At 40.5% G+C, this 27,160-nt stretch overlaps 3 protein-coding genes and 2 non-coding genes across 9 annotated transcripts; all 5 read left to right on the top strand.

Annotated features, from left to right (window-relative positions):
- The first annotated feature begins 1,065 nt into the window (after window positions 1-1,065).
- pclaf (PCNA clamp associated factor) lies at window positions 1,066-2,823 on the top strand. The gene is made up of 4 exons (XM_027001042.2): window positions 1,066-1,252; window positions 2,060-2,146; window positions 2,390-2,564; window positions 2,692-2,823. The coding sequence occupies exons 1-4, from the start codon at window positions 1,207-1,209 to the stop codon at window positions 2,723-2,725; spliced, it is 342 nt and encodes a 113-aa protein (XP_026856843.1). The 5' UTR covers window positions 1,066-1,206; the 3' UTR covers window positions 2,726-2,823.
- A 347-nt stretch (window positions 2,824-3,170) lies between these two features.
- LOC113571810 (casein kinase I-like) lies at window positions 3,171-21,272 on the top strand. 5 transcript variants are annotated; one of them, XM_027000951.2, is made up of 14 exons: window positions 3,171-3,229; window positions 6,937-7,257; window positions 8,138-8,178; window positions 8,679-8,748; window positions 12,539-12,690; window positions 13,087-13,321; window positions 13,436-13,521; window positions 13,651-13,735; window positions 14,196-14,344; window positions 14,487-14,594; window positions 15,958-16,068; window positions 16,454-16,560; window positions 16,813-16,836; window positions 17,567-21,272. In XM_027000951.2, exons 2-14 carry the CDS (start codon window positions 7,086-7,088, stop codon window positions 17,619-17,621), a joined length of 1,395 nt encoding a protein of 464 aa, XP_026856752.1. In that variant the 5' UTR covers window positions 3,171-3,229; window positions 6,937-7,085; the 3' UTR covers window positions 17,622-21,272. The 5 variants fall into 5 exon arrangements, with proteins under 5 accessions (XP_026856752.1, XP_026856751.1, XP_026856754.1 ...); XM_027000950.2 differs by lacking the exon at window positions 3,171-3,229 and adding an exon at window positions 3,355-3,533; XM_027000953.2 differs by lacking the exons at window positions 3,171-3,229; window positions 15,958-16,068 and adding an exon at window positions 3,355-3,533.
- A 251-nt stretch (window positions 21,273-21,523) lies between these two features.
- On the top strand, window positions 21,524-26,100 carry zgc:114188 (uncharacterized protein LOC541327 homolog). The gene is made up of 5 exons (XM_027001006.1): window positions 21,524-21,609; window positions 22,456-22,607; window positions 22,942-23,047; window positions 25,473-25,538; window positions 25,980-26,100. The coding sequence occupies exons 1-5, from the start codon at window positions 21,607-21,609 to the stop codon at window positions 26,055-26,057; spliced, it is 405 nt and encodes a 134-aa protein (XP_026856807.1). The 5' UTR covers window positions 21,524-21,606; the 3' UTR covers window positions 26,058-26,100.
- LOC113571885 lies at window positions 25,046-25,174 on the top strand. Its single transcript, XR_003410036.1, has one exon. It is a non-coding gene; the product is annotated as a small nucleolar RNA SNORA71 (small nucleolar RNA).
- On the top strand, window positions 25,583-25,711 carry LOC113571886. The gene has a single exon (XR_003410037.2). It is a non-coding gene; the product is annotated as a small nucleolar RNA SNORA71 (small nucleolar RNA).
- Window positions 26,101-27,160: the final 1,060 nt, after the last annotated feature.

The following is a 27,160-nucleotide window of genomic DNA, read 5'->3' as shown; positions in this document are numbered from 1 at the left end:
CTCTAGTAAGGGCACTGGCTGCTGCATTTTCTACAAGTTGTTATTTATAATAACCGTTTAGAGCATCCAATTGGAAGACCATTACAATAATCTAATCTTGATTAAATAGATTTGTTGACCAATTTCTCTTCATCTGATGAGGAAACTATATGTTTTAGTTTAGCAATATTACATAAAGGCAGTTTTAGTAATATTACACATGTGACTATATATTATAATAATAATAATATAATATAACTATAACACTTTTTTTTTTTTTTAGAACAGTTTTAGGTGTTACTAAAAAGCCATCAAGATTTTGTAAAATATTAGATATTTTGCCTTATGCAGCTTTGGGTCCAAGCAGTAACACCTCAGTATTATCAGATAATGTTCTTCAATGGTGATCTTCAGTAAGCCATTTCAAATGCAGGTTTCCTTCTACAGTAAAAAATAGAGAAAAGGTCAATTGCATGCAAGAGACTTATATGCAAAATTGCCAGTACCTGCTGCCTTTGGGAATTAAATAACCCACTATTAGAAGCAGCACTCTGAGGAGGCACCATATTTGTGCTGCTGTCTGTCTTGTACTCCCATATTTGTTGAGAAGATCTGTGTTTATTGTTATTACAGATGGCTTGTTGTGGGTATCACAAAAAATAGATTATGATTCGTTATAGCCAAGTAGTGTAATCTATGATGTCAAAGATAACACAAATTAAAGTGTAAATGGTACCTAAATGGTATTAAGGGGTCGGTACACAAAAATAACAATTTGAGGTTATTTTATGCACTCTGCAGTGCCCAAATAAATGTTGACTTGAAGCAGAAGTATGTAGATAATCACATACTTCTAACATGTTGAGCAAGGAGAAAAAATACTGTGCAGGGCCTTTAAATCATTTGTTACTGTGGCACTTATAAACTATATAATCTAAAGTCAATTGGGAAATAGCGTTATTATAATCAGGCGATGCGGTGGAAATCCTATAGCCGACCTCATGCTCGCGAGACTTTGTATCGGTCCAAATCTGATCTGACTATTGGCTGGAGCCACGTGACGTCATCACGCCCACCCGCCCCCTCCTCTCTGAGCAAAACCGTCTTGTCTCGCGTTTAAAAGGGTGGCGGGAAGCGCTGGGTTATTTCTTATTTCTTTATCTCTACTCAGGGAGGTAACGGCTGAAATTTTTTTTTTTTTTTTTTTTTTTAAAGAAAAGGAGCGATATGGTCAGGACGAAAGCCGACAGTGTCCCTGCGACCTACCGGAAAGGTAAGCGTTTAAACGGCAGCGATAGTCACAGGTTCGTCGGTGTAGTGAAGTGTCTACTATAAGCCACTCAGATGACCAAATTTTGTTTTTGTTTTGCTCCACAATTAACTGCTCAGCGGAGGCTAGCTACCCAAGAACTGATCTTCGATCGTTGGGTTTAGATGTCTGTACGCTCGGAGAAGTGACTTGCTGGCTAGTAAAAGCTGAGCTTGCTGTGGTGCCTTTAGTCTCCCGCCTATTGGTTTGAGTGATGCTATATTAAATGTAGCTGGCGTTAGCTAATCTATCTAGTTAATATATAGAGGACATCCATCCAAGAAGTATTCAACCGGCTTCTTTATTACTGTTTAATGCACTAGACGGCTGCCTAGATACTCGGAAATATGTATTTATAAATGACAGCAAGTAGGATCCCCTCGCTGAGGTTAACGACCATTCAGATTGAGAATTTGCCATACGTTAGCTATGCTAAACTAGCTGTCTTGCTTGTTGATGGTGAACTGCTACTTCTTTTATTAAGTTTCCGTTTTTTGTCGTGAAAACCTCAAACATAGTACCTTTTGTTAGCTCGCTATATTCGCCAAGTCCATTAGTGTAGAACATTAGAAAATTAAGCGAGGAAATGTTTGGCTGTGTTTATAACCTGGGAGAAATGGCGCCAGAACTGCTGCGCCAATAAGGGTGCTTTTCGGGGTTGGGTGCTCAACGTCGACTTGTAGCTCACGTTAAATAGTTTTCATTCACAGCGATGTAGCTAACTAATGTAAAAGTATAACAATAAAACTAACCGGAATGTTTTTGTTTTAGCGGTCGCTGCTTCGGCGCCCAGGAAGTCACTTGGCGCCTCCAGTTCTGCCAATTCATCGAGCAGCAGCTCTCAAGCAGGCACCCCTGGTTGGTTTAACGCTTAATTCTAGCTGTTGTGTTTTTGCTGCAGTCTCACATTTTCATATCCCTATATCTGGTCCAATCTTTAAAATTCAACCGACCAGTTTCTGGTTAGTTTTATATTGTATCAAATGCCTGGTAACGTTTTTGTTTTGTTTTTTTCAACCATATGTAATGGATACCTAAGGCGTTAGAAAGTCATATTGAAATTTGTATGATTGCAGTTGCAAGCATAGTTTTCTGTTTTAGCCAAAAACAAATATGCTGGTGGAAACCCTGTGTGTCCACGTCCCACGCCAACGTGGCAGAAAGGCATCGGGGACTTCTTTGGTGGCCCCGGCAGGAAGCCAGAGAAGGAGAACTTGCACCCTTCGTCTGATGGGGAGGAGGCTGGGGGCAGTGGCGTGTCCAATATGCCCAGAAAGTAAGTTCTGTGGCACAGTTCAAACAGCCTAGGTGGCAAAGGTTCTTAAGTGTGTGCATTTGCTTTTCTGTTGTGTAGGAAAGAGATGTTCTCCATCTATGTTGATTTTTCATTTTGACTCTTTCAGATCCAGACCACTCCCAGAAGATGAGGATGAATAACACGTTTGATCAATGTATTGATGCTTGAATTTTTAATGTAAATGTTTGTAAATAATTTATACCATTCATTTTTGTATATAACTTTAATAAACTGTCTTTCAAAATCTGTAGTTTTTTGCGGTGATCTTGGGAGGGGGCAATGTTGCACTGACCTTTTTCCAGGAGATGGCAAATGGCACATCTAGGTTTCTGGCTGAAACTTGTACATCCAGAGGATCTTTAATCAAGCCAGAGCTAAGGTTTTGAGAAATGAATAAGGTTAAGTAGGAGTAGAAAGGGGTTGTGCTGCAAAACTCAGAACCCAGGAAATGTTCAACCTACGTCCAATTTCCTACTTGTTTGAACGTAGATCTACAGCAATAACGAGTAAATCAATCTGGTGTACTGCCCTCAACAACCGTACAGAAGCGCATTCTCAAACTAGAATGAGTTCGCCAGACCGGGCGACGGAGTCTTGCTGTGTACTTTAAGATGATCGTGCAGGAGTTGTAGTTTGGGTTTATTGTAAGTATACTTTCCCGTGTTATGTCATTTTATTTAATATGTCCTGTGGTAGGAACAGTAGTAATGATTTAGCTGTCTTGGACATGACCTTGTTACCCGGATGAGCTCTCTTCCATAGGCGGAGGTGTTCCGGGACTGAACCCATTGACAGGAGACTGAAGGAACGGAGATACTCGCCTAGTCTAAAGACGATATGTATATATATATATTTTAATATATTTTCCACTTCAGAACGAGGACTTGGAGGATTTAATTGCGGTCGGACATGAAGTGATCGAAACGTTCTGCAGTGTTTTTTTTTTGAGTAAGAGACTTCATTTTCAGTGAAATTTGCACTGGCAGCTGGGCTGTGGGTAGCTAACGCTGGCTAACTTACAAGCTCGCTAAGCAGCTAGTTGATCAGCTGGCTTTAGCTGTTGGTTTGGTCCATAGGTTTGCTTTGGTCACGATAAGTGTGGCTAAAATTAGTGTGAAACGGGCTCAAATGTTTAACAGGCCGATTTATATATTGTCTATATTGATAGCGTTACATTTTGTCTGTTTATCAGGCAAGTTGTGGTTGAGCTAGTTTGGGTGATCGCTCGAGAGTAACTATAGTTAGAAGTGTGGCGTAGAGGCTTTTTGCAAACTGCAGCTAGAGAGCCGAGAATAATGTTGTATTTTAGCAAACTTTAGATAGACTGACGAGGATAACTAGTCCGTTCTGAGTCCCAGGCGCTAATGATGTAACCGGCTAATCTAGTTGGCCAGCTAACATTTGTTTTACCTTTTTAACAACACGTTTACTGTAGCTAGCAATGCCCTTTTTACTTGACAGCTACCCGCATCCGGTTTGGTGTGTCAGGTAAAACTGGTTGGCTTATTGCTTACTTTCGGGATTGTCTTGATTACGAGTCCATATGCCCGTCTGTTCAGCAAGGTCTAAAGACTTTATAGCCTAGGCGTTGTGGGTAGCTATCTAGCTAAGTTACAGCAGACATGTATCTCGTTAGCTATCTAAGACACAAACTTATGAAAACGTGTACCTTCAAAATAAGACACTGACTTCTAAATATTAATTTAACATCAAAATGATTGTCAAGACTACGCGGAACAGACGAAAATTGTGTGGGAGCTAGGTTAGGTAAAGTGTTTACGCGTTGAATCAAAATACTATATCTAGTGAGCAGTTTTTCGCCCCGTGGTGTTCGTGTCAGCACAATTCAACAGTGGCTAGAAATGTAGCTAACGATTTCTTTGGATCTGTTTGTTGGGTGTGTTTTCCTCTTTCCTAGCATTGCCCAAGGCTCGATTGTGCAGACAGGACTGTAGCTAGCTGCTTGTTTGTGGTGAAATTGATACCTTTAGCGTGAAAACGGTTTGCGTCGTTGGGTGGTAGTTCATATTGATCATAGAAAACTTGCTAGGTTTTGGAATGTTCCTCAGTCATATTACTTCATGTCATCATGGAAAAGGGAAACTCTGTTATCTCTTTGGGAACCACGGTCCAGTCTTTAACCATACACCATTTGCTATTAAATGCTGTATGTAGCAGACGCTAGCTCTGACTTTGACCATGTGTTGCATCTCTACCCATTTTCTAACACTTACCCAAGCATACCATCATGTCTAGAAATAGTGACACCTTTTTGCTACATAAGGCTAGTAAAGGAGGAAAACTGATTCAACCAGTGGAACCATGTGGTCGAGTATGAACTAAATCTGTTCTTTCATTTGGTTTGCCATTGAAATGACCTAAAGCTCACTGTGATTGGAGCACAGGCTGAACCTTTTAAAGGTTTGAATAATACATGATCTCTCCCAGATTGAGTGTCTGTGTCTTATATGATCTGTGAGCTGTGCAGTGGTGTGCTGCGTGGCAAGGCTTATTTACCACTTCTGATCAATGGTTCTGAGAATAGCTCTGCATCACTGCTTGCCAAGCTGACTAATACATGTCTTCCACAGCCAGACATAGAAAACCTAGACTCAACTGCCTCAGAATTCTCCTTTTAATCTGGGTCTGTTTCTTCCAGTTAGGATGCAGTATACGCGAATCCATGCAACATACATTACATGACTCCAGTAACATTTTTAGTCAGTGTTTCTACATTTTTCTAAAGCACAGATATCACTCAGTTTAGATTTGCGTCTGCGTATCAGAGAAGGCCACAAAGAGGTGCAACCTTCTTCGCCTCTTGGGAAGGGCCAGAACATGATTTATGCTGAATGTAACACTTCCATTATTTATTGGAAACTGGTCCAATTTAAATAATTTGTATCAACTAGCATGCTGCAACATAGGCTCACATCTGCTAGTATAAAACAGAAATGGAATGTACAATACTGGTAAATAAGTGTGCATCCACAGATGAGGGTTTAATAATCTGCCATGAATTATTTACACTGAGCATAATGTACTGCATGTGTTGGGCATGACTGAATATTTGAAAGTTATTAAATATGCATGGTCAACATGTTAATACTAAAGTATGTTTTGTGATGTTCAATATTACAATTGAAATCTGGTTATACACATCAAAATTGCACAGAAACCGTTGTTTTGGAGAGTGGTTAGTATAGTGTAGTGGGTAACAATCTCCCCCTGGGAGGCTGGGGTTCAGTCTCCCACCTGGGCAAGTGCACCACTCTAGGGCTTCCTGACGCTTTATTTACCTACCTTTGTAGTGTGATTGAAATTTAACTCGCTCTGGATAAAAGCGTCTGTCAAATGCATAAATAAATACGTGTAATGTACTTCTGAAGTAAATTGTCTTTTTAGTTTGTTTGCTTAAATGCACATTTGCTCATGTTTATAGTACAAAATGCACCTCAAAAGGCAGTGTATCAGTTGGCCAGGGACTTATTAATAAAAAAACAGCGTGATAACGTCAAGGTTTTAGGAAATTTGATTTGAGTGCACACTCCAAGAAATTACCAAGGTCTCAGTTGAGAATGTCAAGGTAAGGTTTTGTGGAAACAGTACTGGCAAGTGTTTCCACGGGGCATTTTGTATGACACTTTACCATATAGAGAAAGCTTAACCAACTTTCTTCTTGATTATATCATTAATGGTTATATTTAGAACAGAGCTTGGCTTCTTGTAGTTACAGTGTAATCATAACAGGTAACAAGATTAATTGACAAGGAAACTTATTTACGTTCTTTTTAACTGCAAAACGCCTAGATATGTAGTTGAAAGTCAAAAGCAGAAATCAAGTGATGGGGGATGATATCACAGTGAATCACAGTGATAGGGGATGCCTCCCCTTTAATGTTGCCCACTAGTAGAAAATGAGACATTCCATCATCTTAACTTACAGTAAAATGTCCATCATTTCACATTACACCATTTCCATTTTTAATTTTTTTTATTTTTGCTGTGTATTTGACTTATGCACCACCTGTATTATAACCAGGTATTTCTAATACACATGCAAGGAGAATCCCTGGGGGAGGCAGCTGTGTGCATGCAGTGGTGGGTGGTGTTAGGGGCCAGCTAGTCTGATACTAGGCTAATGTCTAATGCGCAGACATGAATGCTCCCAGATATTGGAGGTTCATTATCTGCTTCTAGATTAGGGCAGAAGGGGAGATTCTAAACTCTTATATGCACATTCTGTGGCGATGGTTGTTTTTCAGATCACTAATTCTGATCTGGTTTTTTTCAGTTTGCATGTAAAAAAACTAACATAAAAACCTTTTTCTTTTTTCTTTCCTGCACACAGGTCAGCTGCATCTAGTCCTCTGTGCTGTAATGCAGTATCAGCACTGAGAAGGGCTGGCGTGTGGTTCCTGAACACCTTGTCCCATGCCCGCAGTCCCGGGCTGAGGTGCTCTCCTAGGGGCTGTGCTGACTCCCTTAGTACCCGGAGCCATGGAGCACACTCGGGACAAGGAAGGCGAGCGGCCAGCCCGGAGTGGCAAGCCCACGCAAGGGCGGGGCACACACTCTCGCCCGTCTGGGTCCTCCGGGGTGCTGATGGTGGGGCCAAACTTCCGCGTGGGGAAGAAGATTGGATGTGGAAACTTTGGAGAGCTGAAGCTTGGTGAGTTTTACTACTTCAGAATCAAACTAGAGTATGTCTGAATCTGTAGTTCTGTCATTTGTAGCGTTATGGTGGTTGGGAAGCATGGCCATCTGGCATGGTATAGTCCATAACATTTGGACAGCATAAAACTGTTACTGATATTCAGATGTGCTTTCTATCGCTTTGTGTGCTGCATGTTCTGCACCTGTATATTTAGACAGATGGTCCTGTGAAAGAGTGTTTAGTTGCAGTCAGAAGTTTTCACAGTGAACAAGATCATGTAGGTTTTTACTCACTTCACCTGCCCATATTAAATATATTTCAGCAGAAACATGAGCAGAAATATTTATTGAGATACTCTGTTTGAATATATTTATAGAACAGTTAGAAACTGTTTGATCAAATATGTCATTCTTTGAACTCTCATCCCCCCCCCAAAAAGATTTGTTTTAATTTATGATTGTTTTTGAGCATGGCACTATTACTTTCTTCCACAAGGCAGTCGTGATGGGCTGTTTTTACATTTACATAAAGCACGTTTTAATATGCTCTGGTCATTGATCGAGTCTTTAAAATTACTTATTCTGAAGATGTGGTTTAGTTTTAAATGATACGTTCAAGCCAGCTTTAATGTTGCCACTTGTCATTTCTGACGTTACCGACCCCTTTGGTATTGAGAAGCTTGTGAAACTGCACCCCTTCACTGAGCTTAAATACATAGCAATGGGGTGACCATATAAAACTTAAAAAAAAAACCATTAAATCTTGTTTTCATAGACCAGAAACATATAGTATATTCATGACTTTAGATGTTCTACTGAACAAAGCCTTTTTGTTAGGCTTTTTAAAATGTACTAGTAGATCTCACAAATGTATGGATATATCTCTGCTGTTTCAGGTAAAAACCTTTACACCAATGAATATGTGGCAATAAAACTGGTAAGTAGTGCAAAGCTATGCTTTTTCCTATGAAGCTAAAGAAATGCATTTAAACCTTAACATGTAGCTTTGGAAGGCTTTAATTGTGATTTCACTGAAAAGGTTTTGAAACTCTGCTTTCTGTTTGCCTTTAAAATGGGGAAAGGTTCTTGTTCTGTCCTTTACAAGGAACTGTTGTTAAGAGTACAGGTCTTCAGAATGTAATGAAAGCAATCCCACAGTATAATACCACAGTACCTGCAGACTTTTAATTTGACAAGTATTGCATTTAGCAGTGACAAATCTTTATTATCTAAATTATTGTTTTGTTTGGTACTTTAAAAAATAATGTGGTTCCTATGGATATTGTTTAGTCTTGGTGCCCTTGGTTAAATGCTTATCTACATATGTAATGTTATATGAGTGTCTTTTAGTTGTGCATGTAAAGCTACCACATAAAAATATAAAACTCTTGTGGACCCTGATGTGTAAACCTACTGCTTCTCTCTTATGTCATACAGGAGTCTGTGAAGTCGAGGGCACCACAGCTGCATTTGGAGTACCGGTTCTACAAAACTCTGGGCAGCACAGGTACCCCCTCCCCCCCCTTCCTCTGTCTTTCTCTCTCTTCCTTTGCCTGCCTCTCCCTCAACGTTTATGAACCCTTACTCAAAATCAACACATGCCATGCTTATACTGCATCCCTTCTTCTTTTCATCTCCCTGTTTCTCTCCATATTAAGCACCTTGCTGAACCAGTGTTGTAAATTGGAGTCACATAGATTGTATCCACTGAGATGATGATCTTTGTTTCATGTAGTCACAAGGTGAATAGTTTAGGTGGAACCTTTTTTTTTTTTTTTTTTTTTTTTTTTTTTTTAAAAATTACTTCAGGGCCTGTCGGTTGGGTTTTTTTTTTTCCTGTCTTACTCTCGCACTCACCCCACACTCACACTGATGCACTCATCCTTTCTCTCTGTCTCTCACCTTTGCTCAGTCTTTCTTGCATGCATGCATACACATACTCTCTCTATGCCTTTCTCTCTCTCTCTCTCTCTCTCTCTCTCTCTCTCTCTCTCTCTCTCTCTCTCTCTCTCTCTCTCTCTCTCTCTCTCTTCCAGTCTCTCTACCTCATCTCTAACCTCTCCCTCTCTCTGTTTTTGCAGACACAGGTGTTAAACGGCAGCCCTCTTCCTCTGTTGTTGTTGAGACATCTGCTCACTGTCCTGATATTTGTTCATTAATCAGTGTGGGTGTGCATGCTTGCACACGCAAGTGTGTGCATTATCTTGGTTTGTTATCATTATACGGGACATCTTAAGTATCCCTTTGCTGAAGTGGCCCGTGCATGTCTGAGATGCAGTGGTCCTTAATGGGTGTCTTATCGTTTTATCCTTGAGGGGTGTCTTATCGTTTTAGGTCATCAGTGGGAGATTGCAGCTCTGTGCATGCTGCAGTGAACAGGAAATTCTGTCAAACAAAGAAAGTTGTTTGTTGCATTAGTTTTGCTCTGTGAATCAGCTGTGTGACATGCATACATTTTCAGGCTTTCATTGTTTGATGGTGAAGATTGTATGTTTTGAGCTGATCACTAAAATTTAATTCCCAAAAAGCACCAAGTAATAGTTTCATACCAGCGAGCACCAAGAGGTGCTTGTTCTATGCTTTGTTCAAATGTTATATTTATTTTTGACTGCAATCAGTTCTTGGTTAAATAACTTGCTGAAAATGAATCTGAAGAGCTAATGGCTCAGCACAGACATGCCACAGCAACTCTTTTAATGTCCGATTAACTCTGAACAATGTGCAGAATGTGCACAAAGTGCACAGACTAGCTCTGCTTTTGAAAAGTAATAGTGCTAGATGCCTTAAACTGATAATGTCCATGGATGGTAACCCATAAAACATAACACAACTTATGCTAACGCAGATAATGAAACTCTACCAAGAAAACTGCATTTTGTTTTACTGCATGAGAAAACCATTTGGTATTAGCATTAAGGGCAAAACATAAAGCAGCCTTCCAGCCAGGATGTGTCACTAGCAGGTAACTAGCTAGCTTTCTTACCTTTGCTTAGTATAACCAAGCTCATTATCTGGAATGCTTACCAAGCAGAGAATGGCGGTGATGTATGTTTTGTTAAAAAATGTTTAAAAAGCTGCTAACCTGTTAAAAAATTAATCATCTGTCAAGCATGAGAGGTATAGGCTAGAAAGAACTGAATCCATCAGCATTGGTATCTAAACAGTTCCAGCATTACTCCTTCCTGTGTACAAGTAGACTGGACTCATAAATTAAGATCAGGGCATGTTGCACTGATCTTAAAAGTGAAAGTGCGAGAGAGAGAGACTGCATTATTTCCTGAGTGTAGGGAATGTAGTCACTCCCAGTACAACAACTGCTCCCTCAGCCCTGCTGAGCTTTACATATCTGTCTAGATCTCCTTTGCCCTTTCTTCCCCGCTCCTCCTTGATTTTCCAGTTGCTTGTAAATTGCTGTGTGTGCCAAGGCTTATCTATGATCAGTGGGGTCACTCCCTCCATTTGTGTATTACAATACATGACAGTATTCCCTGTGATGAATTGTGTACATTAGGCTAGTCAACCTATATAGATGCTGACTTTCTGTCTCACTCTCACTCTCTCTCTCTCTCTCTGTCTCACTCCCACTCACACACTGTTATACAGGAAGACATATTTATGTATCAACATACATACTTCCTCCTTAACTGCTGTTCTTTTTGTCTCAGGCTTGGCCTGTTAAAACCTTGTCCATTTTTGGAGGATTCTTGAGCATTCTGGATCCTTGAGATGGATTTGGACATGGAGTCTCTAAATTCTGTCTGCTAACATAGCAAATCCTACATGCCGTTGCAATCCTAATGTAATGTAACGATTTATTATCAAAAATAATTTTAAACTGCATTAAATATTGATTCCCTGTCTCAGTATTGGTGGAAATGCAGATATTTCAACATTCAACATAAATACTTTTTGATTAGATTGAAGTTGGTGTGGGATGACTTACATAATTCTGTTGTTTCCAAAAGCCTACATGCGGCAATGGTGATTCACGCAGTGCTTGGTAAACACTCCTAGGCAATTATCAGCCAGGGGGATTGCTGATACTGGGAATGTCATTTGGAAATGTGTAAAACAGTGAGTCAGCATATAAGAGTAAGATTGATTGATTGTGTGTGTGTGTCTCTCCATCCATCCATGTATTTTGTGTGAATCTGATTCATGCTCTAGGCTGTTGAGAGTGGAACACCCACACTTAGTCCCTCCACTTAGCATCACTTATTTTAAAGAGGGAGGGCCATTTCCCTTTAGGCTTAGAATAGAGATTCTGCTCTTGTTGCTCATTTGGCCCCTGAATGTGCAACACATGGCCTTAAACAAACCTTTTCCCTTCAGAGTTCATTGTTACTGGTAACAATATAATCTAAAAAATTTTGTATAGGAATGATTGAGCTAACTATAAAGCAGTGGTGTCTGAAACAATATACATGAGTTAGTAGCATCCTACACACTCCTACAAATAGCTTTACCAGGCTTCCCATTAATTTCCTTTGAGATGTAATGCAGTAGTAAGTGTTAGCATCACAGCTCGTTTTGTATACTTCAAAAGTAGTTCAGATTCTGCTGCTGTTTTACTCTGTTCACTTCAAGTCAATCTGCTTCTGCATCCATAAGACTCTAGATGTGCACTGCTGGTTTCTCAAATTAATAGTAGGCACACCTGTGTGAGTGTGTTGGGGGGCAAGCTGTGATGCAGCACTGTTTATGTTCACATTTAATTCATCTACCCTGTGTTGTAAAACAGCTGGTGATCTCGAGTGCACACATAAACGTGACGGACGGCTCGTGTCACAGGAACCTTTCTCTGGGTTATTCCCAGTCAGTTAATGGTACCCTGAATAAGACTCACTGGCCATATAGCCAGCTCAGTTTCTTTATTAGGATTCTCCCATTAGTAAGTGCTGCAGTTGCTGCTGTTTTCTCTTTGAAAGAAAAGGGGCTTTGAAAATGATTTACTGGTGTGGTTAGACCCCTTCCAGTAGTGATGAACTGGTTAATTATAGCATGACTTTTGGAATGGACTAGGAGAGGAAATGCACAAGTCTCTGCCCAGAAATTAGACTAGTACTCAGGATCCATTTGATTTAGCCATGTGTTTAATGAACTGTGATGGTAAGAGATTTTAAGAACACTTTTTTTCTTAAAACCAATAATTCAATTAACAGTTCCCAAATTAAACCATGTTTAAGTTCTGCGCTTTAAAATGTCTTTATTAATTAGTAATTAAAAGATAACTCCCTCTCTTCTCATTCTGTCTATCTGTCTCTTCATCTTTCTCTCTTTCCCTCCCTTTCTTTCAGTGGAGGGTCTGCCGCAGGTCTTTTACTTTGGCCCATGTGGGAAGTATAATGCAATGGTTCTGGAGCTTCTGGGTCCCAGTCTGGAGGACTTGTTTGACCTGTGTGACCGAACATTCTCCTTGAAGACAGTCCTCATGATTGCCATTCAACTGGTGAATATGGACTTTACTATAATAAAGGCCAAATGTGCAACAGCATCAACAGATTGTGTTTAAATGCATCTACTGTGCCATTTCTCTGATTACATAAGTGGTCTTCATGTCCCTGTTCCTGGAGCATCTTGTTCTGTGTGTGTATTTTCCTGCCCACACTTGGCCCATTTTGTGAGAGCTTTGTCAGTTAACTGATGAGTTGAATCAGGTATGTTCACTCATAGATAGGCCTATTCATAGTGATCTAACATAAACTTTTGCCTCACCTGTAATAAGTGAAGTCAGGATTTTATGTTGCGAAGCTAAGCATAGTAACTCCTACCTCAGATGTTCTATATCATTCAGGCCATGCTCATTTGGATGGTTGGATGATTCCTCTGTGGTGCTTCTGTGTAGATATCCCGGATGGAATATGTCCACTCGAAAAACCTCATTTACCGGGATGTCAAGCCAGAGAACTTCCTCATCGGGCGGCAGGGCAGTAAAAAGGAGCACATCATTCACATCATTGACTTTGGGCTGGCAAAGGAGTATATCGACCCAGAGACCAAAAAACACATACCTTACAGAGAACACAAGAGTCTGACTGGCACTGCACGCTACATGTCCATCAACACACACTTGGGAAAAGGTACACACACACACCTGAGTAAAGGCGCACTTTTGACATACAACACACAGAGCATGTAATAGGAACTATAAGTGAGCTCAAGAAAGCAATTTATTTTATTTATTTATTTCTTAGAGCAAAGTAGACGAGACGACCTGGAAGCACTTGGGCACATGTTTATGTACTTCCTGAGAGGTAGTCTGCCATGGCAGGGCCTGAAGGTGAGTGTCGCTGTTGGCACTGATTCCCAAATCATTGGCCCCTTTTTGAATAAGATTTGTCAATAACTAGTTGAGTGGGCTTAACAGACATGAAGGAACCTGACTGTTTGGTTGTCTCTGATCCACCAGGCAGATACACTGAAAGAGCGTTACCAGAAAATTGGAGACACCAAGCGGAACACTCCTATTGAGGTTCTCTGTGAGAACTTCCCAGGTATGACTGTGCCATTCTGTCTAGCATTTCCCCCACTGCAATTTCCTTTGCTCTAAGATTAATGTTAGGATCAGCTTCATATCACATATATAAGTATTATATCACATCTGTAAGTATTACAGTATTACAGAAATTACAGTATTATAAGAAGGTTTCCAAGAGCCACTTTTCAGGACAGGATGAAAGTCTTTTTAGTTAAGAGTTATAGCTTAATAATTGTAAAAATGTCATTATGTAATATGTGCAATATGTTTTTTTAAATACCTAGACATCAGGGCTATGATCTAACCTAGCATTCAGGATGTTTAGATTCATCTATGATATTAAACTATTCAAATAGTATAAAATTGTAATTGCATATTGCAGCACCAAAGTAATGCTGTTATATCATTCACCTCTAGAATGGGGCTGTGATATAGGTGTATGCGTTTTTATAATGTACCTTTTCTTTGCCCCGTAGAGGAAATGGCTACGTACCTGCGTTATGTGCGGCGGTTAGATTTCTTCGAGAAGCCTGATTACGAATACTTAAGGACTCTCTTCACCGAACTCTTTGAGAGAAAAGGATACACGTTTGACTACACGTACGACTGGGTCGGCAGACAGATCGTGAGTATTTACTGCAGAGTGCTAGTAGTAGTTATTGCTCTGAAGTTAGTCTTGCATTTATTTTGAAAAGAAAAAATGTTGGTGTTTTGAACAGTGGGTGGTGAGTTTCTGTGTTGAGGTGTTTTGTTCATCCCTCCCCTAGCCGACACCAGTTGGGTCGGTTCCTGTGGATTCAGGCGCTTCTGCCGTCACCAGAGAGACCCACACCAACAGAGAGAGACCGTCACAACATCAGCCACTGCGTAACCAGGTACACACAACCACTCAAACATGCTCAGGCAAAAAGGAGTCTGCTCCACAAACAGCAGTTGACTATATCATTAAGGTTTCGTTTGCTGAATAAAATTAAATAGAAATAGAAATAAATTGTCCATAGCATCCTCTTGGCTCAGTTCACACTGTTATCACCTTGCCAGCTGCTAAAGAGAGAGGTGACGAGCCTGAGACAGAGCATGGTGGAATCAGAAAGACAACCCCGGAGAGATAAATTAATTTCCATGAGATGGTCCGGCTGCCCCCACCCTCTGCCTCCAGCAACCCCACTGTGTTCTGATTGGCCCGGCTACGCTGGCCCCTCTTTGATTGGATAAACAGCTGTGGTGCTATTCTGTCTATCCTGTGGCTGTGCCGTCTAATCTCGGACTACTCATAAACCACTGACATCACCCAGAGCCACACCTGGGCCTGCATTCATAAAGCATCTAAACAGTGCTGAGCAAGGATTCTTTTTCTCTTGCAGTTACTGGCCTCAGCCACAGTGTAAACTGACCCACATCACTCCCACTGAAAGGTTATCTTAATGTGGTTCCATCATTTTCACACAAAAGGGAAAAAAAAGGGAAAAAGGGAGAAAGGGAACATGACTAGAGAGAGAGGAGCAGGAGCACAGGATACAGGATGGTTCTGGGGGAGATAGTGAGGACAGAAACAGCGCAAAGTGCTCATCGTTGAGCCATTGTGTTTGTCAGTCACTGCTAGCAGCCGCCCTCTGTCTCCACGTGCATGTCAAGAGCAAACAGACGCTCTGCCCAAACAGACTCCCTTTTAAAACTTGTAGGGAAAAACACCCAGAGCATTCCAACCATTGGAATAGAGTAATACCAAAAGAGCTCATGGATGGATTGTGGGTTGTGTGTTGCTGTGAACTGATTGTAAAAGACAGTGTTGTGGAGTGGTGCTTGGGTTTCAGGCTTAAGCTAATGCCTGAATGGAAGCATGAGTCATGCTGAGTGTTAGCCATTACTTTTTTAGAAAGTGTTCATGAGCTCACTTACAGGCAGTAATGACATTTGCCACTAGCTCTTGCCTTGTCTGTTCTTTTCAAGAAGATTGAAGTTATTTAAACTTTCCTTTTTTATGTGTGTGCGTGCGTGTGCGTGTGCGTTTGTGTGTACGCGCATGTGCATTGTTTGTTACTCCCCACCTTCGTATCATAACCACGGCACTCTTGCCGTATGACTAACCCGGCTCTGCCCTGCGTCTGTCACCCACGTCGGTTTGCATTTGTGTTTGGTGTGTGCAATGCATGGCTGCCTGTCCCCCCGCACCTCCTTACCCCTGCCCTCTCTCCCAACGTCCCCTGGCATTGCTGCTTGGCACGGGGGGGGGGTTAGACACCTGGCTCGGAGCACAGGGGAGCGTGGGACGTGCAGCCACACCGGCAGACCAACCTGTCCTACCTGAGCTCGTACCTGGCCACTGAGAGGCATGGTGGCTCCGCACAGGTACAGCGGGGCTCTGGATGCACCGCGCCCTCACCTCCTCTCTGCCACACCCACCGCCCAGACGGAGCCTTCCTGTTTATGCGCTTTTATTTTGCCCCCTCACATCGGCCCCAGCTAAGCAGAAAGTTCTGTTTATTTGACCTGCTCATGAATGTTATTCAAACGCAGGCTTGCATTTTCTCCACACTGCTCATTAAGTGATCTGTTACTTTATGAATTTTTGCTTATCATGTGTTTTATTTTTTAGTTTGATAACATTTGTTTCTTAATGCAATATCCTTGTCATGGTATTGTTAGGACAGAACTGTGCCACTGACATCTTGAAGTGTGTTTTTTGTCATTATGTTAACTGCTCTTTATGATTGGCCCACAACCTGTGTTGCAGGTTATCAGCTCAACCAATGGGGAATTGAATGTAGATGAGCCTCTGGTAGCCCATTCCAATGCACCAATTACAACACAGGCAGATGTGGAAGTGGTGGATGAGGCTAAGTATGTTGTTTTTCCTCTATCTTCCCTTGTCTCTGTGTTGTAGAAACTGGTGTCCTCACAGTCACTCCTTTTCAGTTTCATTGAGTCTAGCTGTTTCTTTTTTGCACATCCCCATTCTTGTTCTCTGTATGTCTCCCACTGTGCACTTGCCTTGTGCGCGTGTGTTTGTGTGTGTGGTGTTGCATGTCTTGTCACTTCGCCTGTTTGTGTGTACAGAATTAATCTCTATCTCTTTCTCTACACTTTCTGTAGCTGCGTGAAAATGCTCAACTTGTGGTGAGTCTCTTTTTTCCAAGTACTCATCGCACTCCAGAGACAAGCAGACAGGAAAAACTCTAGTACTACACAGCACAGTCACTGGCACAGTTTCTAGAACAGACTACTGCCCTGCATAGCACAGTCACTGGCACATGTCAAACAGTACTGGCATACACCGCACAGTCACCGGCACAGTTTCTAGAACAGACTACTGCCCTGCATAGCACAGTCACTGGCACAGGTCAATTAGTTTAGCTTGGTTAGCAAATAGAACATATATTATTAGAATATAACGATGATTCTTCAAAAACCAAAAATACAGTAGGTTTTTTCTTTATTTTATTTCCTACCATGCTGTACTAAATAGCAGAGATGAAAAACTGTCAGTTTCTATGGCACTAGTACTGTGAGGCTCATGCCCCAATGCTGGATCATGTAGTTTACAGCAGACCCTATCAGCATGGCTCAGGCTCAAAGTTGTCTTACGTGCCGCTCGGGTATCTTGTATCTCTGACAGCATGTCTGTGCTGACACCAGCTGTAAACATCCTTTCAGTGATGCCCAAGTCAAGTCACTGTTGTCTTGTTGTCTGTGTTTTGTGTGTTTCTTGTCCAAAAACCCATTTATGTTGTTTTATTTAAGTTACAGTGGCTGTACCTGTGTGAGTGCTATGGGTTGAGAGAGGTTCAGTATATGTGGACTCCCCACATGTGCACATAACGATGTGTTTTTTGTTCTTTTTGTTGAGGTGCTGCTGCTTCTTCAAACGCAAGCGGAAGAAGAGTTCTCCCCGGCACAAATGAGCCCAAATCCCCTGCTTACTTCCACTGCACTGCTGATGTGAGCCTCTCCAGGGAACCCTGTTCATGGCTGGAACTTAAAAGGCCAATACATACACACAGTGGTTTATTGCCCTGCAGCAACCCTAGACTCCAAAGACAGGCTCATTACCAGTCCAGAGTCACCTGGACGAGACTGTGTCTCGCCCAGTCTGTTCATCCAAATTTTCCTTTATTTATATTTTTCGTATTTTGATGTTTTTGTGGAGGTCTCTCCTTGTGAAGAGCCTGTCAACAGTGGATCATCAAGCTTCACTTCTGCAGTCACATTTAGATATGGATACTTTAGCAGAAATTCTAGTGTCGTTTCTCCCAAACAGCTCTAGGGCCTTTCTCTTTCTACTTCCTGGTCTTATTTGTCCTATTCCTCCCAATTTCCCATTGCTTTTGGACACAGTGGAAGTCATTACCTAGATTCCCCGTAGCACAACAAGCTTATACTCCAGTCCAGTTTTCTCATGCACTTTCTGTGCAATCTGAATATAAATCTCCGTTCCCTCCATTAGTGATTAACCGTCACCTAAAACCATAAAGTCAGCAATAGCAATACATATACAGCGGAGTCACCACATGATCAGTTTTTGAGTGATTCAGGGGCATAGTGGGAACGCTGTTTGAAGCTCCCCTCCCAACACACCATGACAATCATGATTAGGGGAGTGTGTTACACTGGACAGATACATTATTGCATGTTAAAGTGCAATAGGTACCATGCTGTTTTGTGCAAGTATGTTCAGTCCTATCGGGTTTTGGCATAGAGAACTGACTTCCCAGACGATTTCGTCTTTGTCCCTTAATATCAAAATCTGAAAGACTATTCCATATATTAAAGTATTTATCCTGAAGGTATTTGTGGCATGCAAAATGTTTGATTAGATAACCAAAAGCCATATTTCATGGAACTGTGTATTTAATCCTATTGTAGTTTGCATGATCCTCCTCACGGCCTCCCCTAATACAGTTCGTGGCAGGTGCATAAAAAGATGAACCCAATTCCGTATCACTCCTTGGCTTGAGACTGCGTCCAGCATTGTTAACTACTGCAATATAGAATCTTTCAGCATCTGAGTGTGCAATACTGTTTCCTGAATACTTAGAGATTAGCTATCATTCTCCAATTTTCAGTTTCACAAATTTTCAGTAGTGATTCGTGTTTCTTTAAGATTACTATTCCCCTATGATTGTTTCTATATACATGAATGTGGTTGCATGGTAGGGAGGAAGCAACTCCTCTTACTTGGTTTCAGGGCTCTGCTCCTGTGCCCCCTGCTGGACTAACTGTCTAATGCCTTAACTAGACTGTCACTCAACAGAAATGCACTCAGACCAGCCATGGGTAAAGAACCCAGTCTGACACCTACATCAGATAGATGACTCATTAGAGTTAACTTTGAGCCAGTCCCTATCATAACTGGAGACTGCAAACTAGTCACACCTTGGCAACACAGGTATTCATGTAAGTGACATACTAAGGCCCAAACTGCTACAGGCATGGGATGATGGGGATTGAATGAAGATATTAAGGAATGGTGTTTCATTGCAACTTTCCAGACTAAGTGAAGGTGATGAAGAAGAGTTAAGGTTTACCCTAAACACATTGTTTTGTTCTAAATCTTTTTGAATATTTCTGCTTTCGTCTTCAAACTTGTTTTTCATTTGTTTTGATTGAATGTGAGTTTCCCCATGTATGATCTAACTAGCAGCTGTACTATTTATAGCATTAATACTATTGCAACACATTTCTGCTGCAAGACTTTGTTCTGTTTCACTTATTTCAATTTTAGATATGGATTTACAGTCTGAAGGGTTTTTGTTTGTTGTTGTTTTTCTTGTCTTAAGGTTTATTTTATATTTTGATGAACCATGCCTCAAAGGAAAGTTGACTTATGATGTGATTCTGTGCATTTCCAGTATATGTGCTCACTTTATTTGGTATTTTATTGTGAATACTTGTATGATTGTTTAGAGAACACTAAGGTGTCATCGACACCTCCTGGTGGGGTGGATGACAAAATCTGTGTTAGATTTATACTTTTCCCACAGAATAGTCATATAGACATATAACTGATTGGTATGGTGCAAAACTATTGTAGATTTCATTTAATTCTTTTTGTTTGGGGTTGGGTTTTATTTTTGATTTTGTTTTTTCTTTTGACACTGACTGAACCAGTCTTGAAATATACTTGAGTTTGAAATGCACTTGAGTCAGGAAACATCATCTTACCTAGGCCTGTCTTCATTAGAAATCCTAGAGTTGGTGACTTAGTATTAAATTATCTTTGTCACTGTACATATAGAAACGGATTCAGAAGCAGCCATCATACAATGAGCTGCTCCATGTGAAATGTGTACTTGCATCTGAATGAGTGCATTTTGAAAAGGCTTTTAGTAACTTTAGCTGTCATTTCCAAATCATCCCCTTCTGACTTTATGGTATTCAATGTTTAAGTATTCGAATATAAATTGCTTTGTAATCTCATATTTATATATATTTTTTCTTTCAGGAGAGTGTATTGAGATTATGTAACCATACACAGAAATGCTCTGGGGCGTGGTAACGAGGCATGTTGCAGATGTTTTCTTCTTTACACCACTATTTATTTGCAAAGCAAGGAAACTTGCTTGAATAAAAAAAGGGCCACTGTTAGAGAGAACATACCTTCATCAGTTATCATCTTTCCACTCTAGAGTATTAAAATTAATGATCTGGTTTCTCTTTCACAGGTTAAGATAGAATCTAGTATCAGCTAAAAGGATTTTAACAGAAACTTAAAGATTTTATGTCTTTGATCTAATAGAATGCATGGACCATTGTCACATGTTTAAAAAATGTATTCATTGAAAACTTGTCTTAAGATATGGGAAACATTTCCTTGTGTGGTTTTCCGACATCTGATGTGATGAACTTTGAACCTGCTCAGTTTAAATCTTTAAATCTGCTCAGTTGTGTCTTTGACTGCAGAATATTTTATTTCCTGTTGTAAATTATGTAAAATATTTAATTGTTTGATGGTCTTATGGTCAAAATGAAGTCTGTTTTAGACTGTTTTTATTTTTTCCTTTCTAATTTTAAACTGTAAAGCAGACTTGTGCAAGATATGAATGCAGTTGTCTGGTGTTGGCCCAAAATTGGTTTTAACGGTTTAGTCCTAAACGACTATTTTTCCAGGCAAGGTTTCCACCTCATTTTGGACACTCAGTGTTTTTTGTTTAGTTTTGTTGTTGTTGTTGTTGTTGTTGTTTTTACTGAAAATCCTTTTTAACATAGAGTAGTATTAGGCTTAATCTGTGTCTGGAAACACTGGCCCAACTGTATTATTGCTATTGTGTTAAAATATTGAATGTCACTTCCAAAATGTATCTTTATGCTTTAAGTGTGCTTAAGGGCTCCAGTTGTGGAAAAAACCCATTTGTTTTTCAGATTTGGAAAGTTTCTGTTGCAAAGAGTCAAGCTGGCTCTGGGTTTAATGTCTGCCATTCAGAGGCACTGTGTGTACTGCCACACAAACCTTGTTGAAAAATTCACTTTTTATTCCTTCCACCCCGAGGGGGAAGCTCAAGTTTGGACCCTTTTTTTATGTAAAATAAAAAAAAAAAGAAATCACTTGACCTTCACTCTGCGCATTTGTGATTCTTGTGGATAATGGTTTTATACCTGTTATCTTCTCAAGTTCACTGAAAGCCCCTTAGTTCACACTGTAAGCGCTAAGTCATAAGCAATAATCAGTCAAACATAACCTGTGCAAGCGCTGTCATAAAAAGTCCTTGTAAGTTTGAGTACTGAAACCCGTTGGATAGGAGCCTAACAAACTAAAGTAGATAAACGGTCCTTGTTCTTAGCGTTCCTCCACGCCAGAAGGGGGCAGAACAGGGCGTTTCATGTTTCCGTTCTGTACCTTAAACCTCCGGTAGAGCCCTTTCAGCCTCTCTTCGACTAGCCTGATCCAACATGGTGGGTGCTAGAATTTTTTACTATCGCAAAAATCTGATCTCATCCTCGTTTTATGCACATCGTAGGGCATGAGTAAACCTGTAGTTGTTTACTACAATTGTATTTGTTTACGGATATGCAAGTATTTATTTATTTTTATTAGTTCGAGGTAAATAAAGCTAACTTTCAGCTAAAGCGCGACAGGGCATTTTGTACGACGGTAGCTTTCTAATGCTTCAGGGGAAATGGTCGGGACTCAGACTGTATAGTATTGTACAGATAATTAACGCAGAGTTTTAAATTGTTGCACGTGTCATCAGCTGTGACAGACTTGCATGGAGGACATTTTAGTTACTTTATATTTCGCGAATACTTCACATGACAGTGGAAACCGGAACGTTAGCTATTTGAATAGCTAGCTAGCTAGCGTAGTCGTTATGTGCTGGTTGCAATAATGGGAATCTTTTTGTAAACTTTAAAGTCCCACTTCAATTATTTACAGATGTCATTGGCTGGGTAGCTAAGATGTGTCCTCTAAAGAAAATCACCGAAGACGATAGCTAGCTGTACTTTCTCAATCCCCATTTTCAAACAGCAGAATGGTTACAAGGTTGTTGACAATACGTGGAGAAAGGTCCGAAACGCACCCGTTATAGTTTACTTTAGGTCTTTTAAAATCGTACGTCCTTCAGTTAAGTGCTGTAAAATGTTTTTGAAAGCGCTCTACTAATGGAACAGTTAACAGCGGAGATCCCCTGGAGTTGTGTGCTTGGCACATGCCAAAGCTCGGGTGTTCCTGTACGACATTTAAAAAAAAAACATCAAGCTGCCTCCATACTACTAATCGGTCTGCTTTTCTGCGTGTAGGGACGAGTCAGGACCAAGACGGTGAAGAAGGCCGCTCGGGTCATCATTGAGAAGTACTACACCCGCCTGGGCAATGACTTCCACACCAACAAACGCGTGTGCGAGGAGATAGCCATCATTCCCAGCAAGAAGCTCCGCAACAAAATTGCTGGGTAACTGAATCCCAGTAACCCACAGCTCATGTAGAGACTGGCACAGCGGTGCTGGTGCTGGACCAGGTTTTAAGATGTACTCGCGCATCTGGTGCTTTGTATGAGTTAAAGGCCAGGGACGGTTTGGAAGAACAACCTAGGCTGTTTGATAAAGTGGTGTAAAAGTGTGAAGTTGACTTAGAAGAATTGCACCAGGGCAAAACTCAACGCGTAGGTCATTTTCAAAGTGAAAACTGTCCAGTTTAGCAGTTATCCACCTAAAAAAAAAAAATTGTAAACTGTGTTGTCCCTGTCCAACCCTGCATACTGATGGTGTTGTGCGGTGCCTTTGCAGGTATGTGACCCATTTGATGAAGCGCATCCAGAGAGGACCTGTCAGAGGCATTTCCATCAAGCTGCAGGAGGAAGAGAGAGAAAGGAGGGATAACTATGTCCCAGAGGTACGTTTAGGCCTCAGTCACTGCCTGCTGTTCTGTAGTCTGACTTTCTCGAGGAGATTTGAGATCGTTATCCCTTACTCTGGCCTCCGAGAGCTCGCTTTTCTTATTCCTTTAAGTGAACTTGTCATCTCCTTTCTGCTCCAGAGAATGAGTAACCGACAGTGGCACGTGAGCTGCGTAGTGTTAGGAGACATGATTGTTTCGGTTTTAAAGTATGCAGCAGGTGCAATGTGTGTTGCATCTTTGTGGTCTGCCTGTCAGCTTCAACCGTAGATCCTTGATGACTTGAAGTAGCCACACATTCTCTTATCCATTTAGTTGAGGTTCTATATAAACAGCCCTTAAGTCCTTCACTCTGATTTGTTGTGTGTGAGGTTGATGGCCTTTATGGCCAGTTGGTCTGGGTTGACTTGCATGGAGATGAGGCTGGCCAGTCAACAGTCCTCTCCGCATGCTGAGCACATCCGTTAGTGTCTTCGAGCATGTGGATGTTATTCTGTAGGAACTAATGTCTAGTAATATAAACAATTTACTGTATAAACCCTGGCAGTATTATCCTGTATCATCTAGCAAATAATTTTAATTGAAACCTCTCATACTGTTAAGTGAAGTTGGTCAGTCCATTCTCAGTCCAAAAATTTTTGTTGTTGTGTTTTCACATGATAAAATTGCATGTTTTGGGTAGTACATGATTTATTCTGTCCGGTCTGAACGGCTAGTACATAACTAATCGTAATTAACCAAGTTTAACTGGGCAGTGTTTATGAAGTAGAAAATAATAAATGCAGCTGTTTAAGTTGCATTGACACATCTCTGGCTGTCCTACAGTATTATGTTCCCCACAATCAATCCTTTTTAGCAGGGCATGTACAGAGAGAATGTATGAGAAACAAGACTAATTGGTAATAAAAAAGTGAATAAAAGTTTGTGCAATAATTGGCCTTATATACAAGTAATGTTAATTGTTTTTCCTTTAGACTTTGCAATATCAACATTTTTGGCAGAACTGTTCCTATAAATAAATGTTTTGACCAAAAAAAAAAAAAAGACATTTACACAATTTTCCACTTACTCCAGTTGAAGTCAGTCAGCACAGACCTGTTTGATATCTGACATTTTGTTTTTATTCATTTATTTTTAGGATGTGGTGGTGTGTTTTTATTTGGTATTAGCTCTGTGGGACTAAAGTAGTTCCTTTAATTCACAGCCAACCTGGAAACATTGTTTTGGCTTTTTTGTTTGGTGGTGGGTTTTTGTTTGGGTTTTTTGGGGTTTTTTTAAAGAAGGGATTAGCAGATCAATCACTGTTGGGTGTCCATGGTGGTGAACAGTGAAAAGATCGTGTTGTCTTGACCAAAAACTCTCACTAGAAGGCAGATATCCTGTTCCCCCTCACTGAGTTATCAAAATGATAGTAATGCAAGTAATCACATGTGCAAGTCCATGCATATTTGCCTTTGAACATAAGTTGTTTTTTGTTAATGTAAAGAAAACTCTACAGTGGTGTGTATAAACTGTGCTCAGACTAATCCAGCTGTTACCACATGACTTGCCGTGCACTGCTGTATTGCACTGCGTAAAGGTTTTTCTCCCCATATCCACTCCAGCATTTCTTGCTGATATTGACCCATTTCTGATGAGTAGTATTTTATCATGTCTTTAAACTTCTCATTTACTTGTTTAAGCAATTTTAAGATATAGGATGTATAATTTAAATTATGCATTGTATGTAATAATTGTATTCAATTTGATTAACTTATGGCCTAGCCATGCTGCTTAAAATATTTATAAATTTAGGTTCAAAGTGGAACTGTATAGCATTATATATTAGTGTTCATTTTTGAGAGTCTTCTAAACTACATAAAATTTGAGACTTGGGAAATGAACACAGTATGTGGTAAATGTGAAAGCATGGATTTGGAGAAAAGGTTTTGTTTGAAATGGCTTCCAGTACTTGGTAATTAGATTCGTATCATGGCTAATAAAGGAAGTCAACACCCCTGTATTGACAGTGACTATGGTATGTCTGGTTGCCAGGTCATTGATACTACAGGGAGAGAAAACTGAAAACCTTCCCCGTGTTTGCAGGACTGCTTGTTCCTGTCAAACCCTGTATTTTTTCAGACATCTAACATATATTCAAGTAGTATGTTTAAAACATTAATTTATTCACAGCCGAGTTTGTGTGCTGAATATGACTATTATGGCAACAAAAGCTTCTTCCACACTCAGCATGAGAGATGTATGTGCATTTGAATAGACAAGGAGACTGAGCCCAATTTGTGTATCAGTGTGAAATGTAGAATTGAATAGCAAACATTCATACTTGACCATCTAGTCTAATCTGTCCTAATTGGGGATCGGTGTATCGGGGAGCTGTTGAAAAAGGATGGTCTTAGGGCTATAACTGTATTTCTCTTGACAGGTTTCTGCCCTGGACCAGGAGATCATTGAGGTGGATCCTGACACCAAGGAAATGCTCAAGCTTCTGGTATGTTTAATTACAGTTTATGAGCTAAAGTGCTTACTGTGAAACCCTGTATCGAATGGGACTGTGGCATGTCTGGTTGCCAGGTCACTGACAATGCAGGAAGAGAAAATTGAAAGTCTTTCCCGTGTTTGCTAGACAACCATGTTCTTGACAAACCCTGTATCTTTCAGACAGTCCTCCCATGCAGTGTTTGGCATTTTGGTGTGGATATGGATGAATACCTTTTTCCAAGTGTATTTAATTTTATTTAGCTCATTTTACAATTGAGCACTAATGTTTATTTATGTAATTAAAATGTTTAAGATGACCTGGCCTTTTTAACATTCAGGTCATGCCTGAGATTACGCTTTATGGCAGGTGTATTTAAGTAATTGATTCTTCTGGTTATTTAATGACTCATTTGAAAGAGTTGTGCCTTACAGACTCCTTTGTGTTCCTCAGGATTTTGGCAGTCTGTCCAACCTGCAGGTCACCCAACCAACAGTCGGCATGAACTTCAAGACTCCACGAGGAGTCTAGATGTTTGTAATATATCTGGTAATAAAACTGCTGAAAACTTGAATTATTGTTTTAGGGGTCTTTCTCTAAGTGTGGTGTTGGTTATCAAAGATAATTAGCCTTAATTTTGAAGTTAAGCTCTGAAGAAGTCTTAGTGAGGTTCTGATTTTGGACATATGAATTCTGGACCAAAATCATATTCTAAATAACAATAAAGTACTATCAAGCACTATTATAGTGTACTGTTTATATTGCCAGTATTGGTTTCACTTAATTTGATTATTTTAAAAAAACATTTGGCAATTTTAAATGTTATTCCAATGGTAAAATTGACTGGTTCCAAAAAAAAATTTGTTTCCATAAATGAGTGCAATATGCACTATATTGCCAAAAGTATTTGCTCGTCTCCCTTTGCACGCATATGAATTTGAGTGACAAACCTTATGGATTAAGTTTGGGATAATATGATGTCAGGCCACCCTTTGCAGCTATAACAGCTTCAATTCTTCTTTGAAGGCTTTCCACAGGGCTTAGGAGTGTGTTTATGGGTTTTTATGACCATTCTTCCAGAACTGCATTTGTGAGGTCAGACACTGATGTTGGATGAGAAGCCCTGGCTTATAGTCTCCACTCTAATTCATCCCAAAGGTGTTGTCGCGTTGAGGTCTGGACTTCTGGTTCTTCCACACCAAACCCGTTCATGTTTTTATGGCCCTTGCTTTGTGCACTGGTGCATAGTCATGTTGGAACAGGAAGGGGCCATCCCCAAACTCTTCCCATAAAGTTGGGAGAATTAAATTGTCCAAAATCTGTTGGTATGCTGAAGCATTAACAGATCCTTTCATTAGAACTAAGGGCACAATGCAGTCAAACACGTACCGTTCTCCTGGCAACCGCCAAACTCGGACTCGTCCATTGGGTTGCCAGACAGAAGCGTGATTCATCACTCCAGAGAACACGTCTCCACTGCTCTAGTGTCCAGTGGTGGTGTGCTTTACACCACTGCATCCGATGCTTTGCATTGCACTTGGAGATACAAGCCTTAATGCAGCTGCTTGGACATGGAAACCCATTTTATGAAGCTCTACACACTGTTCTTGTGCTAATCTGTAGGCCACAAGAAG

Source organism: Electrophorus electricus, chromosome 2 (assembly GCF_013358815.1).
Source record: "Electrophorus electricus isolate fEleEle1 chromosome 2, fEleEle1.pri, whole genome shotgun sequence".
Classification (NCBI taxonomy): Eukaryota; Metazoa; Chordata; class Actinopteri; order Gymnotiformes; family Gymnotidae; genus Electrophorus; species Electrophorus electricus.
This window is presented reverse-complemented; position numbering and strand designations above follow the sequence as displayed.

Coding starts and splice junctions, on each gene's coding strand:
- pclaf (XM_027001042.2), top strand. CDS start 1,207: ATGGTCAGGACGAAAGCCGACAGTGTCCCTGCGACCTACCGGAAAG. Junction 1,253..2,059: donor CCCTGCGACCTACCGGAAAG/GTAAGCGTTTAA, acceptor TTTTTGTTTTAG/CGGTCGCTGCTTCGGCGCCC. Junction 2,565..2,691: donor GTGTCCAATATGCCCAGAAA/GTAAGTTCTGTG, acceptor TGACTCTTTCAG/ATCCAGACCACTCCCAGAAG.
- LOC113571810 (XM_027000951.2), top strand. CDS start 7,086: ATGGAGCACACTCGGGACAAGGAAGGCGAGCGGCCAGCCCGGAGTGGC. Junction 8,749..12,538: donor CAAAACTCTGGGCAGCACAG/GTACCCCCTCCC, acceptor CCTTTCTTTCAG/TGGAGGGTCTGCCGCAGGTC. Junction 13,736..14,195: donor TCTCTGTGAGAACTTCCCAG/GTATGACTGTGC, acceptor TTTGCCCCGTAG/AGGAAATGGCTACGTACCTG.
- zgc:114188 (XM_027001006.1), top strand. Junction 23,048..25,472: donor GGGATAACTATGTCCCAGAG/GTACGTTTAGGC, acceptor TTCTCTTGACAG/GTTTCTGCCCTGGACCAGGA. Junction 25,539..25,979: donor AGGAAATGCTCAAGCTTCTG/GTATGTTTAATT, acceptor TGTGTTCCTCAG/GATTTTGGCAGTCTGTCCAA.